This window comes from Pollachius pollachius, assembly GCF_949987615.1.
Source record: "Pollachius pollachius genome assembly, chromosome: 20".
Lineage (NCBI taxonomy): Eukaryota > Metazoa > Chordata > Actinopteri > Gadiformes > Gadidae > Pollachius > Pollachius pollachius.
Window position 1 is genome coordinate 15,279,604 of NC_136953.1, and position 14,594 is coordinate 15,294,197.

Sequence of the window (14,594 nt, forward strand, 5' to 3'; positions counted from 1 at the left end):
CACCCCTGCCAGGGAGATGAGAAATGTACAGAGAGAAAGAGGCCACACAGTCAGACATGAGAGACGCCAGAGGCAGAGAAGCCAGTGCTAATCCTTTGCTCTAAATGCTGTTAAGCCTACACACTTCATAAGCATGTGCAACCACGCTTCCCTGTCTCTCCACTGCACATACAAATATACATATATTTCTCCTCCTTCCCTCCCTTCACTGTTGGCAACCCTAGAGACAAACCGGCATTTCAACCTGAAACCGCGACGGCCCGCCTGTGAGGGGCAGCACAGGCGCCGGAATGGTTTCCAGGGAGACGGAGGAGCCAACATTAAGCGGCAGGCACAAGTGTGTGTGTGTGTGTGTGTGTGTGTGTGTGTGTGTGTGTGTGTGTGTGTGTGTGTGTGTGTGTGTGTGTGTGTGTGTGTGTGTGTGTGTCCTATAAAGCTACTCCATATCCCGACAACGTTTAACGGTGTCATGGAAGGGAGAACAACGACCCTCATCTATGGGAGTAGATAGACGGTAAATGGACAGCATTTATATAGCGCTTTTCTAACCAGTGGCCACTTAAAGTGCTGATGGCAGCCACGTTACCAATGCGGGTCCATGGTAATGGATTTCGTCATTCATTCATTCATAATTAATACATTTGATCAAATGTTTCAAAGTTCAGTGTGTGTTCTTCTACCCTGTCCTCAAATGATTCAAATCCGAGTCATCCACCCCTTTACGACGGTAAGAGGGGCACATCAGGTGAGGTAGGCTGACGTTTTTCCATCATAAGGTGGCCAAGGAATCAATCAGCGTTGGGTAAATTACAACGGTGATTGTTCGAGACTGATTCATGGAACAGATGACCCGGGCGACACATGTCACTATGCCTTTGAGGACGACAACACAACACACACTCACAAACCTGACACACACATGCACACAATGCGTGTGACACATAAGCAGAAAAGCGTGTCGCACACAGACACACTCATAGAAACATGACCCACACACAGACTCACAGAAACATGACCCACACTGAAACGTTACCCACACACACACACACACACACACACCACATACACACACACACACACACACACACGTCGGAACCGCAAGGGACAATGTGCCCAATTCTTCACTCGTGTCCTTGCAAGCGTGGACACACCTCCAAATAAAATATAAATATAAAGGCAACCACCTCCATGGGTTTTTGGTTTATTGAAATAAATGACAACTCATCCCTCCTAGTGACGTGCAATCATTACAGCGATTTGGTTTCATGTGGGAGGAGAGGTGCATCATGAGGGGAAGCTGGGCAGATTGGCACGGAGCCGCTCAAGGTTGGAATTCGGACCACTATACATCACTGCCACCTAGTGGTCGGTGACTGAAATGCGACTTTGCGTCTCAAATTCATCGTCACCCTTTCCTGCCTTCTTACTGTTGTGTACCTCATAACAATTATATGAGGTACATATATATTGTTTTTTACATTGACGTTGTATTACTAGACCAAACGCCGATTAATAGGTAAACCATTTATATTCATCATGTATATTTTCCTTTCCACCTTCACCAATATCTTAACTCTTCCAAACTAGCCACACCGGATAAAAGCCCTATCCAAAGAGGCATCTAGAACCTTCTGGAAAGGGGCAGGGTTAACCACCCCAATCATGTCCACATCATGAAGGAGTGCCACATTACATCTTAAAAAGGGTCAGGTTATTCTGACCCCTATAAATCACATCACCTACTAGGTCACTTCCTGTTCATTGCAGCTTGACATGTTTGGGAATCCAGCACCATTCCAAGTTATTATATTTTTCTTTCTTCTAATCTCCAAAAGAACAAGAGGTTTTTATACTTTTTACTGCACCAAGAAAAGCATGGTTTCCAGCCCTTATCCTGTCCGTCTAGTCAGGACTACAAGGATAACAAAAGCCTGTGGGTGCTTCAAATGAAAGAAGAGAGAGTAGAGAGAGAGAGAGAGATTGTGTCTTTAGTTTGACGCGTCAGATCGCTGTAATTCATAGTGTGAATATCAGTTGAAAATCCAATATCTTTCTCACAAAAACAGCGACTTTCAAACTACATAAACTGCTATTGAGATGTGCTATCCGTTAAACGCAATACCACACAGCAGTGTTATGCTGATAATTTACCTTTTCAGTGTTTTACACAGGGGATCTTCATCAACCCGGGCCAGCCATTAAACGCTGGCAAACAAACCTATTTTACTTTCATAATCAATTGTGTGGTAGTATGAGTTTATCAAAACGCAGAGCAGGTCCCGACATCAGCCACTAAGAGGCTATGCATGCAGTAGCGTGTGTAAACCTACAGAGGGAGTCCACTACACTGAGACTCAATGTAAGTGGTGTTGGGGTTTGGTGCCATGTTAGGATCTCAAAATCAACTTGGAATCGACATCACTCCATTCAGAAGAGCTGCAGTGTCGTATACGTATAATGTGGATAATAAACTGCAATTCTTCTCATGCTTCAGACTATAATCAGTGGTTAGTCAACTTTGACCTTCTGCTGACGTATCTTGGGAAACCCTATACCAGTTTGCATCAGGGTACGAGCGTCAGTATGTCCGCCATCCAACAGAACCGGCCTCACGATAAGCGCAAACTCAGCCAAATACAACCAACAATGACTTTCAAAACAACGGGGGGGCGGGGGGTTCACTTGTTTGTCAATATATAACACTTTGAATAAGAATAATAAGTCAAAGTTAGAACTTAGAACTAATAGTGCATACATTTCAGCTTTCTTTAGAACGTTTCCGTTTTGTTTTTTTTCAGACTCGGGGGGGGGGGGGGGGGCCAGCGACCTCTGACCCCCCCGCTGACATCGTACGTAAAGCGATATCACCCATAAGAGTGTAGAAACCACTCTCCACCTCATCTCCACCTCTCCTCTCTCTGCTCGAGAGAGGGAGGGGGGGGGGGGGGGGCTGGAAGCGGGCTGGTGCCCAAGCATAAAGCAGGTGAAGGTGTGTGATGGTGTATTTTAACATTTAAACTAAAAGTTATGAGAACGGCGCGAAGCACAAAGACACAATTTATCAATCTCCCCTGAACTTACTGACTTTCTCATTTCACACTCGCTTCCTGACAAAAGGCTTTGCGCCAAACACATTTTCTGCTTCAAGTACAAGGCCCATAAATCACTGACATATGGAAAAGTGCTACCAGGGGCAATATCAGTGTATGTAACCCATTCCTTTGAACTAACATGAGGAGAGTTAATCACGACAAACACAAGAACCCAACACAAAAGAGCAAAGAAGTTGGCTCCTTTTACTGAGTTTTTGCAATCGGCTTTGTTTACCACCAGTCATTATGTCCCTCATCCGACAATCAGTTTGTACCTAACCTTTGAACAAACCGGGGGACTGAATTGGCCTTCCGCACGCAAAACCATCTATCCCATAAACAAGTTGTGAAGAGTGCATTTCCAACAAAGCAAAGGAAGTCGATCCAATGTAATAATGTAAGCAGATGGCTGTCGGTTTACGAGCACTTTAGTCAATCATTTCTTGTCAATTGTAAGTCCAAGATCAAAGTAAACACTGTCTGGGACATTCTAACAAAAACACAATTAAACAAAGTCAATGATGGCCCAAGCAATTAGTAGCTTTAATCAGGGACACTTACCATGTCCATGGGAGCATAGTTATTGTTGAAAGTGGGCAAGATTAGCGATTGACAAGCAAGAGCTTATTTTTTGAAAGCTTTTAATCTTGACCACTAATTCTGCTCTTTTTATTGTTAAGCTAAACCTACAAAGCTGACATGACAGACAACTCTTAATATTAACATACATTTATATTGTACCTTAGATGAGCATCATTATCATACTAAATATATCCTAGTAGCCTAGACAACTAAGATGAGCATTTTCATCATCATAGCGGTTGTATCAATCACCCATTTGAGTGCCTTCATGAACAGCTCATGGTGTTGAGTATAAAATTGCGTGTTGAAAAGAAAGCATGCCATTAGCCAAAGATCTCGCCTGAATGTTCACTTATCCTACTCTTTCAAACTGACGTAAATCTCCATTACCTGCAAGTCTTGTCTCTTCCTCCCTTTCCCTTCGTCATCCGGCGTTTGAAACGGCTTGATTTTATTATCCTAGAAGAACATGCAAAGAGAGGGAGACAGAGGGATTTGAATGAATTATGAAACTCCTTGACAGAGAGAGAATAATATACATGAAGACATGATGTCAGCATTTGTGTATTGATCCTAAACTTATTAAGTGATATTTATATTACCTGTAGCTCAAGTCTTCCCATTCGCTGTCTCCTCCCATTGGCACCACTATGTTCTACAGAGGTCATCAAACATGAATACACTGAACTGCTTTGAATACATTATTCATTATATTAGGCCTTTTAACGTGTGTGTGTGTGTGTGTGTGTGTGTGTGTGTGTGTGTGTGTGAGGGAGTGAGTGAGAAAGATGCAAGACGGAATGCCTGAATGTGTTTCTTTATCATACACTTTTGAGCTGATGATTCATATACCTGTAATTCTTCCTCCTCCTGTTCTTCCTTGGCTTTCTTTTACTATTTTCTGCCTGCGGATAGATAATAGATAGAGGATTAGATAAAGATGTAAACCAAAATCAAATGGCCAATATGAGGTACCTGCCCACCGTTATTTACAGACTGATATCTGTCTTTCTAAAGGCTGCTTTCAACACTTTCAGACACACACACACGCACACGCACACACGCACACACACATGCATGCACACGCAGCTGTTCCCCTGGCTGTCATCTAGTGACCCCATCACCTTACCTCGACGCGCCAACACTCGCCAACACCGTCTTTGGGGAAATGAATGACAAAAATAAGCTTTTTTTTTGGGTAACAATATATACTAATACACATATTTATATATAATATACATATGTGTATTACCAACCGTCTGACGACATAAGCTAGCTCACCGTTCCTACTGAAGTTCGGTTAGTTTCCCCATTCGGCGGACTTTTCAATCGATTTTTCTTCGACAATCACGTTGGTCGAGGCAAAGTTGAATAGATTCAGATATCTCTTTATAAACATATATTATATTAGCAATAAATTAGCAATTAAAGGACCATGCGAGTATTGACATTTACTCAAATTAAAGTAACAAAGTGAAAAGGAAAAGCGCCACCCGTCCTCGCGCTAATAAACTCCCGCTGCCCTGGCTCGAGCTCTCTGATTGGCTGGCCTGTCTCAGCTGTGTACTATCAGGCAGGTGACGCTCGGATGCTTGTCCAGGGACGTAAATAAATAAATGGGGCGCAATATGACGTTGACATAGACAAGAAGCCTCTCTGGTCATTTTATTCTAACATAAAATGGTTGAATTGTCTTAAAAGATGAGTTAAACGATTAATTTGCGTTTTGACATTCATTGATAAGCCCATGGAATTGATACTCGGATGATGGTTAACCTTACTTACAAAACTGTCACACAAAACAATAAAGAAATATTTGACACAAACTCTCTTGGCCAACGCTTGGTTAACCAGACGTTAAGGTCGATGCATTAACCAGCAGACGCTATAGAAAATCGAGAGATAAGTGAAGCGGAGGTCTGGAATTGACTAGGGTAATGAGAGCGAAGACAGCAAGGGCAAGGGTAAATTTAGGGTAAGAAGAAGAAGAAGAAGAAGAAGAAGAAGAAGAAGAAGAAGAAGAAGAAAGAGAACCGGGTGGAAGATGGAGGTATGGTGACAGAGAGAGGCATGACATGAAGACAGAGAGAGAGAAACGAGGGAGGCGGATGGGAGGTGGGAGGAGTAAATGAGGGAGCGGGGGGGAAGTCAGACACACTGACAGTGCGGCAGAGTTCAGCTGATGGCCCCTAATGAAGTCAGCCAGATGCGTAGGAGGAGCCCCCGTTGACAGGAACGGGGCCCCACGCTGACGAATGAAGATGTAAACACTTTCAGACACACACATGCGCACGCACACGCGCGCGCGCACACACACACACACACAGGCAAACACTGACACAAACGCACGCACACAGACACACACACAGGCAAACACTCTGACACAAACGGACACACGCACGCACGCCCGAACACACACACACACACACACACACACACACACACACACACACACACACACACACACACACACACACACACAGGCAAACACTCTTGACACACACGCACACACTTAAACGAGACAACAGCGAAGATAAAGTGTGGACACTTGTCCAAGAGCTGATATACTTCCACTACGGACATAATTTACCACAGACATTAGACTAATGACTACTATCGCCCCTCAATTCATTTAAGTCACAACCATTTAGTTGAAGGGCCCAGTGACTCAGACCAGTGGACGCTGACCCCAACCCGCTTGGCAGTCTACACGTTAAATGGGTGGAGGGAAAGTGTAAGTAATTTTGAGTTAGAGACATGGGGTTGTGATTGGCCTTTTGTACATTCCGTTATTTACACCACTTTCTATACTGTACATATCTTTTACGTAGTGTGTTCACATCTACTTCATACCATATTTTGATAACATCTACTATTAGCATGAAGTCTGTTTTACCTCTAAATGTCTATATAAATATTTGTTTGTTAAATATAGATTTTTTTTTATTCAGATGGCTTCTCACTTCTGAATGTTAAGTTAAGTAAAGTTAAGTTAAAGTAATGATGATAGCTAATACTAGATGCAAAGAAAGCAGAGCATTATACGCTATAGAAGTGAAACGGCAGGCCGTTCATAGAGGTGAACGGGATGATGGGGAGTTAGCTTTGATGACCCCATAGGTCAGGGGCTGTTCACTGAAAAGTTAAGTTATTGAGAACGGGGTAGAGAGAGGTATAGAGATGTTAATATTTCTATATTGAAACCTCTAAAACATTTTGTTTTAGATTTATAATCTTAAAGAAAAAGGATCAATTATAGATTCTGCATTGGAAACTGCACCGTAGGCGAGCCATCTGAACAGGTTCTTCATCTCTTTATTATGCGAAAGGCCAAAGTTGCAGTTTAGTCAAATGTCCTACAGGAGGCAGTAATGCGCTATGCATCGGTGGAGACCCAAAATGACTGACCACTGCTTAAATAAAATGGTTTAATAATTAATACAAACGAAATATCTTGTTACAAAACAATCCTGAAAATCAAAGAATTTTATACATAATTGTATTTCAAATGGTCGAGAACATAGAAAAGTACAAAAGGCACTGTGCAGTTAACTGTCCAAAATGTACAAAACAGTTGATACCATCGAAACACTGTAAAAGACATCTCCAGCAATTTACCAAGTAGAGGATGAATATTCAGGAATGGGACCAAGCAAAAATAATCTGTTAAAAATAAGCATTTCAATTCCCAAAGACATGCTCAAAAACGTCTACACTCTTAGCCAACGTGGATTGATAGTAAAAGGCATTAATACAGTGACAGCACTGCTACTTTTGCCCATAAAAGGACCTATAAAAAAAAGTTAAGGAGTATTGGAAGGGAGTGTTTAGACATAGTACATAAAATAAAGTGGAATGCAGCATTATGTTACACATCAAATCTATAGGGATGTTTGACTCTGCAGCTTGGAGAGAAAGCGCGAGAGAGGTAATTACAGAGAGAGATAAAGAGAGGTACAGAGAGAGAGAGAGAGAGAGAGAGAGAGAGAGAGAGAGAGAGAGAGAGAGAGAGAGAGAGAGAGAGAGAGAGAGAGAGAGAGAGAGAGAGAGAGAGAGAGAGAGAGAGAAGGGGATTGGGCTGTGTGCAGAAAGAGCATTAGCCAGATACCTGTTCACCAACAAAACAACACCACACATTCTCGCCCTCCAACGGCGCGCCGTCTTAGTCCTGCTCGTATCCTATACATGTGCAATTTAACCCACAACAATCTCCTGCCATCTTGAAAACATGACAAATATGCAAAAAAACAGAACCTTAAACAAAATGAAAACAACAGCATTAGGATTTATTTACTTCCATCACATTCCAGGCCAATGATTCACAAGCTTCCGATTGAGCAAAAGGTAGAATGAATGGAAACACGGGTTCATATTCTCGGTTTAAGTCGTGCCGTAAACCTCTTAAGGGAAGGGGAGTTAAGGGGAGGGGGAGTTAAGTGGCTGTTTTTTTATACTAAGACATTCTGGTACAGATCCTGTGTTGTGAGATGTCCCCTGGTGAGACACGCCCAGAACCGTTTCAGGTGCAGTTGGTTTTCCCGAAGCTCCTGTTGGTTTAACCGCTGCCCGCTTTGGGGGCTTTGAACCTCGTGGAGGCAGAGCGCGAGTTATAATTTATTTATCCCCGTTTACTCCCGCTGGTGAGGATTTGTTAATATGACTTTCAAATGAGTCTACTATTCATAAACACACGGGATCTCCGCTCTCTCAGTTCAGAATCCCCCCAGAGAAAAGGCCATCCACAATTATTCAGCTCAAAAAGTGCTTAAAAGTCACGCAGTCACATAGCAAAGTCATGTACCAAAAACAAATTCCACCGTTTTTGTTTTTTTCTAACCAATTATTTCCGTAAATTTGAAAAAGAAAATAAAACACAACTCACCAAAGTAATTATTGCAAGGCATGAAGAAGGCTCTTTGGGATAAGACGGTATGCCGTTATCTAGCTTAACTTGCAACATGGCGACATTCTAAGATACAAATCTATCACTCTTCAACCCCTCTGCTAATGAGTGTACTTACAGCACTGGAATGCCTTCTAAGAACATGGAGGAAAACACGATTAAAGAAGACCACTCGCAACTTAATAACACATTTGAAAATGCAATGGCATTAAGAGGATGAGCTATGAGTGACGTAAGCACTGTGCTAACACAGTTTGGTGTGTTATGGCTTCCAAACGCTTCAGGGGATGTTAAGGTTGTATTTACAAAGCAATGAGGAGGAACTGGTGCTCGTAACATTCTTTCAACGTCGTTTTTCGGGAATCGATTTCTTTGGCGCTTCGGATTTTCTGTGCAACGGGAAGATGAGTCGTTTAAGCATGTCGACGTCTCCCCTTTAATCGGAGGATTAAAAAAATAATAATCACAGATTCATCATTGCTCTTCTGCACAGTTTGCGTCTCCGACTGAGAGGAGCTCAGAGGAACCCGTGTTCATCGAGTTTGGGAGTCACCGGGTTCCACCTCGCAGCACTTTTAGCCGTAGAATAACCTAGAATCAGAAAAAATTCACAGCTTAAGTACAACACCTCAAAAGCAATTCGATACAAGCTAACGGCGAGCACAAGAACGCATTTATGACATTTTTCGGAATTTCTCAAGTGTGCATTTCTCGGAATATTTACCCAGCTCCGACCTCCCTCTCCCAGGCTCCGGCACTCGCCTATCCGGGGCGGGCAGCCGGCGCGTCTGGGCGTCGCTCTCCCCCGACGACGCCTGCTGCTCCCCCCGGGCCTCCTTCACGGCGTGCAGGGGGGGCCGGCGGTGGTACTTGGCCCGGTACGTGTCCGTCATGCAACCGTCCACTGAGAAGTAGGTGGTGGGGAGCTTCACGTCGCTCGGCGGCGCGGCGGCGGCGGCGTCCCCGTCCCCGGAGAACCCCTTCTCGCTGTCGCTGGCCGAGAGGTCGTTGCGCTCCTGGTCCGAGGACACCGACTTGGAGCCCGCCGAGCTGGAGTCGGACGAGAGCTTGTGGTCGGGCGTGGCCTCCATCCAGCGGCGGAAGGTGGAGTGCGCGGTGGACAGTAAGGGCGGGGGCGCCGGGGACGGGGAGCCCAGGCGTCGGCCCGCGTCGCCGCCGAGGCCCGGGAAGTCGCTGGGCCAGCGGACGAAGTCCTTGGGGGGCAGCGGCGGCGGAGGCAGGGGGTCGTCCTGCTCGGAGAAGGGGCCGGCGAGGTCGTCGGAGCTGTTCCACTCCGAGCTGCTGGTCTTGGCCAGGCGGGGGGGCTCCGGGCTGCCGTCCACGTTCTCCTCCCGGTCGCTGTCCGGGCTTCTGATCTTCTCCAGGCGGCCCGGATTGTAGCGGAAGGCTCTGTTCCTGTGGATTACGGTTCGTTCACTTTTACCAACTCGTAGTGACCGGTCATTTTAAAAAAAAATCACAAAAAGACACCTTCCGACTCCGATTGCGATTTTCATTTTTATTCTAACCTTTGCAAGTACGGAGTGGACACGGGATCGGGATCCTTGAGACCCGCGGGTTTCCGTCCACGGTCACCTAGAGGACAGACGGGAAGCGTTACGGCATTAAACCGGAGACAACACGGATAATAACAACCGCCACAGCGGTCAGTCCCCGGCCAGACAGACACCAGCCCGTCGGCCACGGCCCGTCAATAAAGAAATAAATTGCCGGGAATAAATAAACAAATAAACTGGCTTAACATCTGTCATGATGGGTTTATATCTGAGCAAGGCTACTGCTGCGTGCCCTCTCCCTCTCTCTCCCCCCCCCCTCTCCGAAACATGTTAGATAATCTAGCAGGGGTCAGTGTGGGGGCTTCCGCCGGTACACAGACAGTGGCGGTGCGGCAGCCAGTCGAGAGCAGAGTGCCCTGTGGCTCTCCGTGTTCCGTCGCTGGCTGACCCTGCCACACAGAGAGGGCTACCCCCGGAAGGGAAGCTGTGTCGATGTTCTGGCCCCGGTTAGCTTTGCGCTCACTCTGCCAACGATAGAGTTAGCGGCCAACGCTACAGAGAGGGAAAGGAAAGGATGCGTGTAAACAAATGGGGGGGTGGGGGCAGCCCCCACATTGATTTTGGGGTGGAATTCCCTACTATGTCCCTTTAGTCCATGTCCCGTTCTCATTATCGAAGACACTTTTGTTTGTAGATTGAAATAACTGGACAATGTTGTACAATTTTAAGAGGGAAGAAAATTGCAAGGTGTATGTCATCTGATTAAACAATTAAGATAAGTCGGTCAGCGAACTGGATGGGTTTGATTCACAACGCCCAATCAGAGGAAAGCATCAGAGCTCTGGGACCAGTAAGGAACTCGGAGTAACATCTGTGGCCTGTCAGTCTGTCAAAACACGCTCACACACACCACTATTTTAGCCGTAGGACGCCCCCACTGTGAGCATTAAGCAGCTAAATCCTTTGTGCTGGCGCGCAATTACACTGGAGGGTGGGACTAGGGACTCCGTCTCCCCCCCCCCCTCCCCCAGCACTGCTGCATGGTTAAGCTGATAACTCCCCCAATGTGGCAGCGTTTGTTTTGCTCCCGTTGATAAGCGACTAAACAGCGTAATGCTGTAAAAAAATCACTGGAATGCGTTTTTGCTGCACTTCTGCAAAAAGCTGTGATGAAAACCAAAGATTGGGCAGTTTTATCGGAGTGGCCAAACGTAGTGATTTCCTGTTCCTATGTACATAAAAACGTTATCTAACAATTTATTTACCTCCCATTATTAACCAATTTCTCCTTTTCGTTATTAGAAGATGCAGTATCACAAAACAAAACAGAAAGACCGAACACGTCAGAGTCGTTATCGTTTGCCCAGTGGACCAGCCCGGGGAACGATTCCCAGTGAGACATTAACTTGTATAGAGCTCCCGTTTCTCCATTTGCACACGGGTCTCTGACATCAGGAGGCCATTACGCTAGTGAACGAACTCCCTGAGCACATTTGACGCCCATCTGTATAAACGCACGCACCCCGGAAACACATCCGAGCAACCGGCAGTTATTCACGTAGAAATATGACCAGGCATTCAAGAGTCGGACTCTTGTGGAGTGAAAAATAACTCCACGTATTCATTCAAAGTTAATGCAACTCTGCTTAATTTGTCTCCGGTTCCATTTTGGATGCCAGCGTGTGCGTATTCAGAGTCAGCACTTTGAAAGAAATGCCTGCAAGACCTCAGACGGGTTAGAAAAATTACATAAATATCTATATATGAAAAGGCTTTGTGGTGAGTGGTCCCTGTGTTCATGCACACATATATATATTCATGTATTCAGCCTGGGGGAATGCAGATAGAGGTCTAGGGGATGAAACCACAGATGTGTCCACGCCTGACGCCATTCCAGAGTCAAAATACACACATACAAATACACACACACACACACACACACACAAACACACACACACACACACACAGGCGGACACACACATCCACGCACACAGACAGACATAGGCACACACACACACACACGCAGGCAGACAGAAGCACACACACACACACACACACACACACACACACAGACAGAAGCACACATGCGCACACACACACACACACACACACAACCGTTCCAGTCATCCCCTCCACACACACACACACACACCGATCCAGTCATCATCTCCTCACACACACAGTCACATCTGTCTGTCTGGGCTGCTGAGGTCACGTCTGCTTGTGGCGGAAGTGGTGGGGAGGATAAACAAGCCACTTGACACCATTTCAATTATTGATGCTGGAGTCGGTCTTTCATTTGACACGAGGAAGCAGCCTCCTCACGAACCACGATCCGTTCAGTGGGAACCTTTTGACAGCACTTAGATGTTGATGTCGACGCACCGCCGAGACAACCTGTTCCTGTACTTTTAAGGTTTATTTTAACTCTACAGAGAAGACATTTGTTACTCCTCTCATCATTAAAATGCATGTTGTGGCATATTTACTATTCACTTCCGTGCGGTTATGCACGGAAGGAAAAAACACAAACTCAGGCAGGGCGTCAAAGCGTGCGCACTTTGAATAATATTCCAACAACATCAATTATTAACTTGCGGCTGAATATAGTTGGGTTTTGCAGACGGATGAGTCTGGATTTTAGATTACACCAGATTACCGTAAACAGATTACGGCAACTTTAAAAAAAAAAAAAAATCGGGCACAAAAGTAAGATGAAACCTAGACACATGTTCTGTCTGGCTCGTCCCAGTCCTAGACCGTCATGTTTCCAGACATATTGGAGGACAACTTTTTGATTTGTTTTGTCATGAACACGTCCCAAAGTTGTGCTCACTGCCTATTGGCTAGAGGGGCTGGAGGAGTGAGGTCATGGGTCGATTCCCTTCAGAAGGAACTCAAGTCGTCCACATGTCTTAGTCTGCTCTTCCTCATCCTTTCTTACATTTACATTTACATTTAGGGCATTTAGCAGACGCTTTTATCAAAAGCGACTTACAATAAGTGCATTTGTCACAGTAAGTACATTTGTCATAAGAAGTGAAACAATATATCGCTGTCGGTACAGTAAAGATGTTTATAGAACCAAGTGCAAGTATTACAATCAGGCTAACCCATTCCCCGTGTAAAGCAATGATAGCAGCTACTGTAGATGCTACACAATTAAGTACCTTGAATAAGTGCAATGTACAAGTGCCAGGACGTACAACATTCAATGGTGGCTGTGCATTGGTTTCTATGCAGAGTCGAGGTGAACTCTGAACAGGTGAATTTTGAGTCTTTTGCGGAAGCTGGTGAGCGACTCTGCGATCCTGACATCGGTAGGGAGCTCGTTCCACCACTGAGGTCCCAAAACAGAGAAAAGTTGTGACTTTGCTGATCGACCTTTGCTTGCTCTTAGCGATGGCGGTACCAGACGTCCAGCTGAGGTAGTTGAGCGGAGGGATCGAGCTGGGGTGTGTGGCTTTACTAATGCTTGGAGGTAGGCAGGGGCAGTTCCATCGACTGCCTTGTATGCCAGTACCATCATCTTGAATCCCTCTTGAATCCCCCTTTCACCCTCACTTCTATCATCTCGTGTGTTAATATGATCCAACAGCGACCCTCTGTCTTAATGTCCTCTTATCCTGGGGCGTTAACACATCGCAGGCTTGCTAAGCACAACCCACTCACTTTACAGGCAGAACAAGAGCCCCCCCCCCCACACACACACAGACACTAAGGAAAGGGCCCCAAGGTGCAAGAAACTACCCATCACTAATACACTCGAATGATGGGATAAGGTAATGTTTTGCTGACTTCATGGAGAAACTAAACGTCTATACATGAGGAGGAGTATGGGAGAAGAGTGTTCTACAAGTTGATGAAAGGTTTAAAGGATGTTGGCGGTTCATCCAGTGGATCATTCCGGTCGCTCCGGGGCAACTGGGTCCGTGTTCTGGACTCCGGATTGGAGACGGCAGCCCGCCTCTGCCTAGCCGCATAATCAGACAAGTTGTGGGCGACCGCGCCTTCGGCTCAGCTGCCCCCAGTCTGTAGAACGCCCTCCCTGACCCTCGGAGGGCCCCACAGACTGTGGATTCTTTTAGAAAAGGCCTAAAAAGCCATCTTTGTAGAAAAGCCTTTGGCTAAACTGCTATTTTAAATGGTTCTCTTTTTTCTCTGTTATTATTCTTTTTAATCTAGTTAGTCTTTTATGTTGTATTTATCTTTGAATGTGCGTTGTAGCACTTTGAGGTCATTGAGTTAATGTAAAGTGCGGTATAAATAAAATGTATTATTATTATTATTAAGTTCCTGAGTTACAGACTCAAAGTCCCACACCAAAATGCCTGGACTTGCAGTAAAGACATGTTTTAGCCTTTTGAGTTTTTTAGAGGTGGGGAAGGGGGAAGATACAAGGTTCACTAAAGTACAGTCGGCTAGGGATAAGACGGACTAGCAATAGTAGAGGGAAGCTGGCCGCAGGCCCCGAATATATTGGAGGGACAGGGCTCAACG

At 45.4% G+C, this 14,594-nt stretch overlaps 1 protein-coding gene across 1 annotated transcript in view; it reads right to left on the minus strand.

Moving 5' to 3' along the window:
• Positions 1–7,088: 7,088 nt before the first annotated feature.
• The window catches only part of usp53a (ubiquitin specific peptidase 53a), a 31,078-nt gene continuing 23,572 nt past the window's right edge, over positions 7,089–14,594 (minus strand). The window contains 3 exon segments of the mRNA XM_079757950.1: positions 7,089–9,168; positions 9,302–9,993; positions 10,107–10,173. Coding sequence (XP_079614076.1) covers positions 9,095–9,168; positions 9,302–9,993; positions 10,107–10,173 — 833 coding nt within the window. The 3' untranslated portion in view covers positions 7,089–9,094.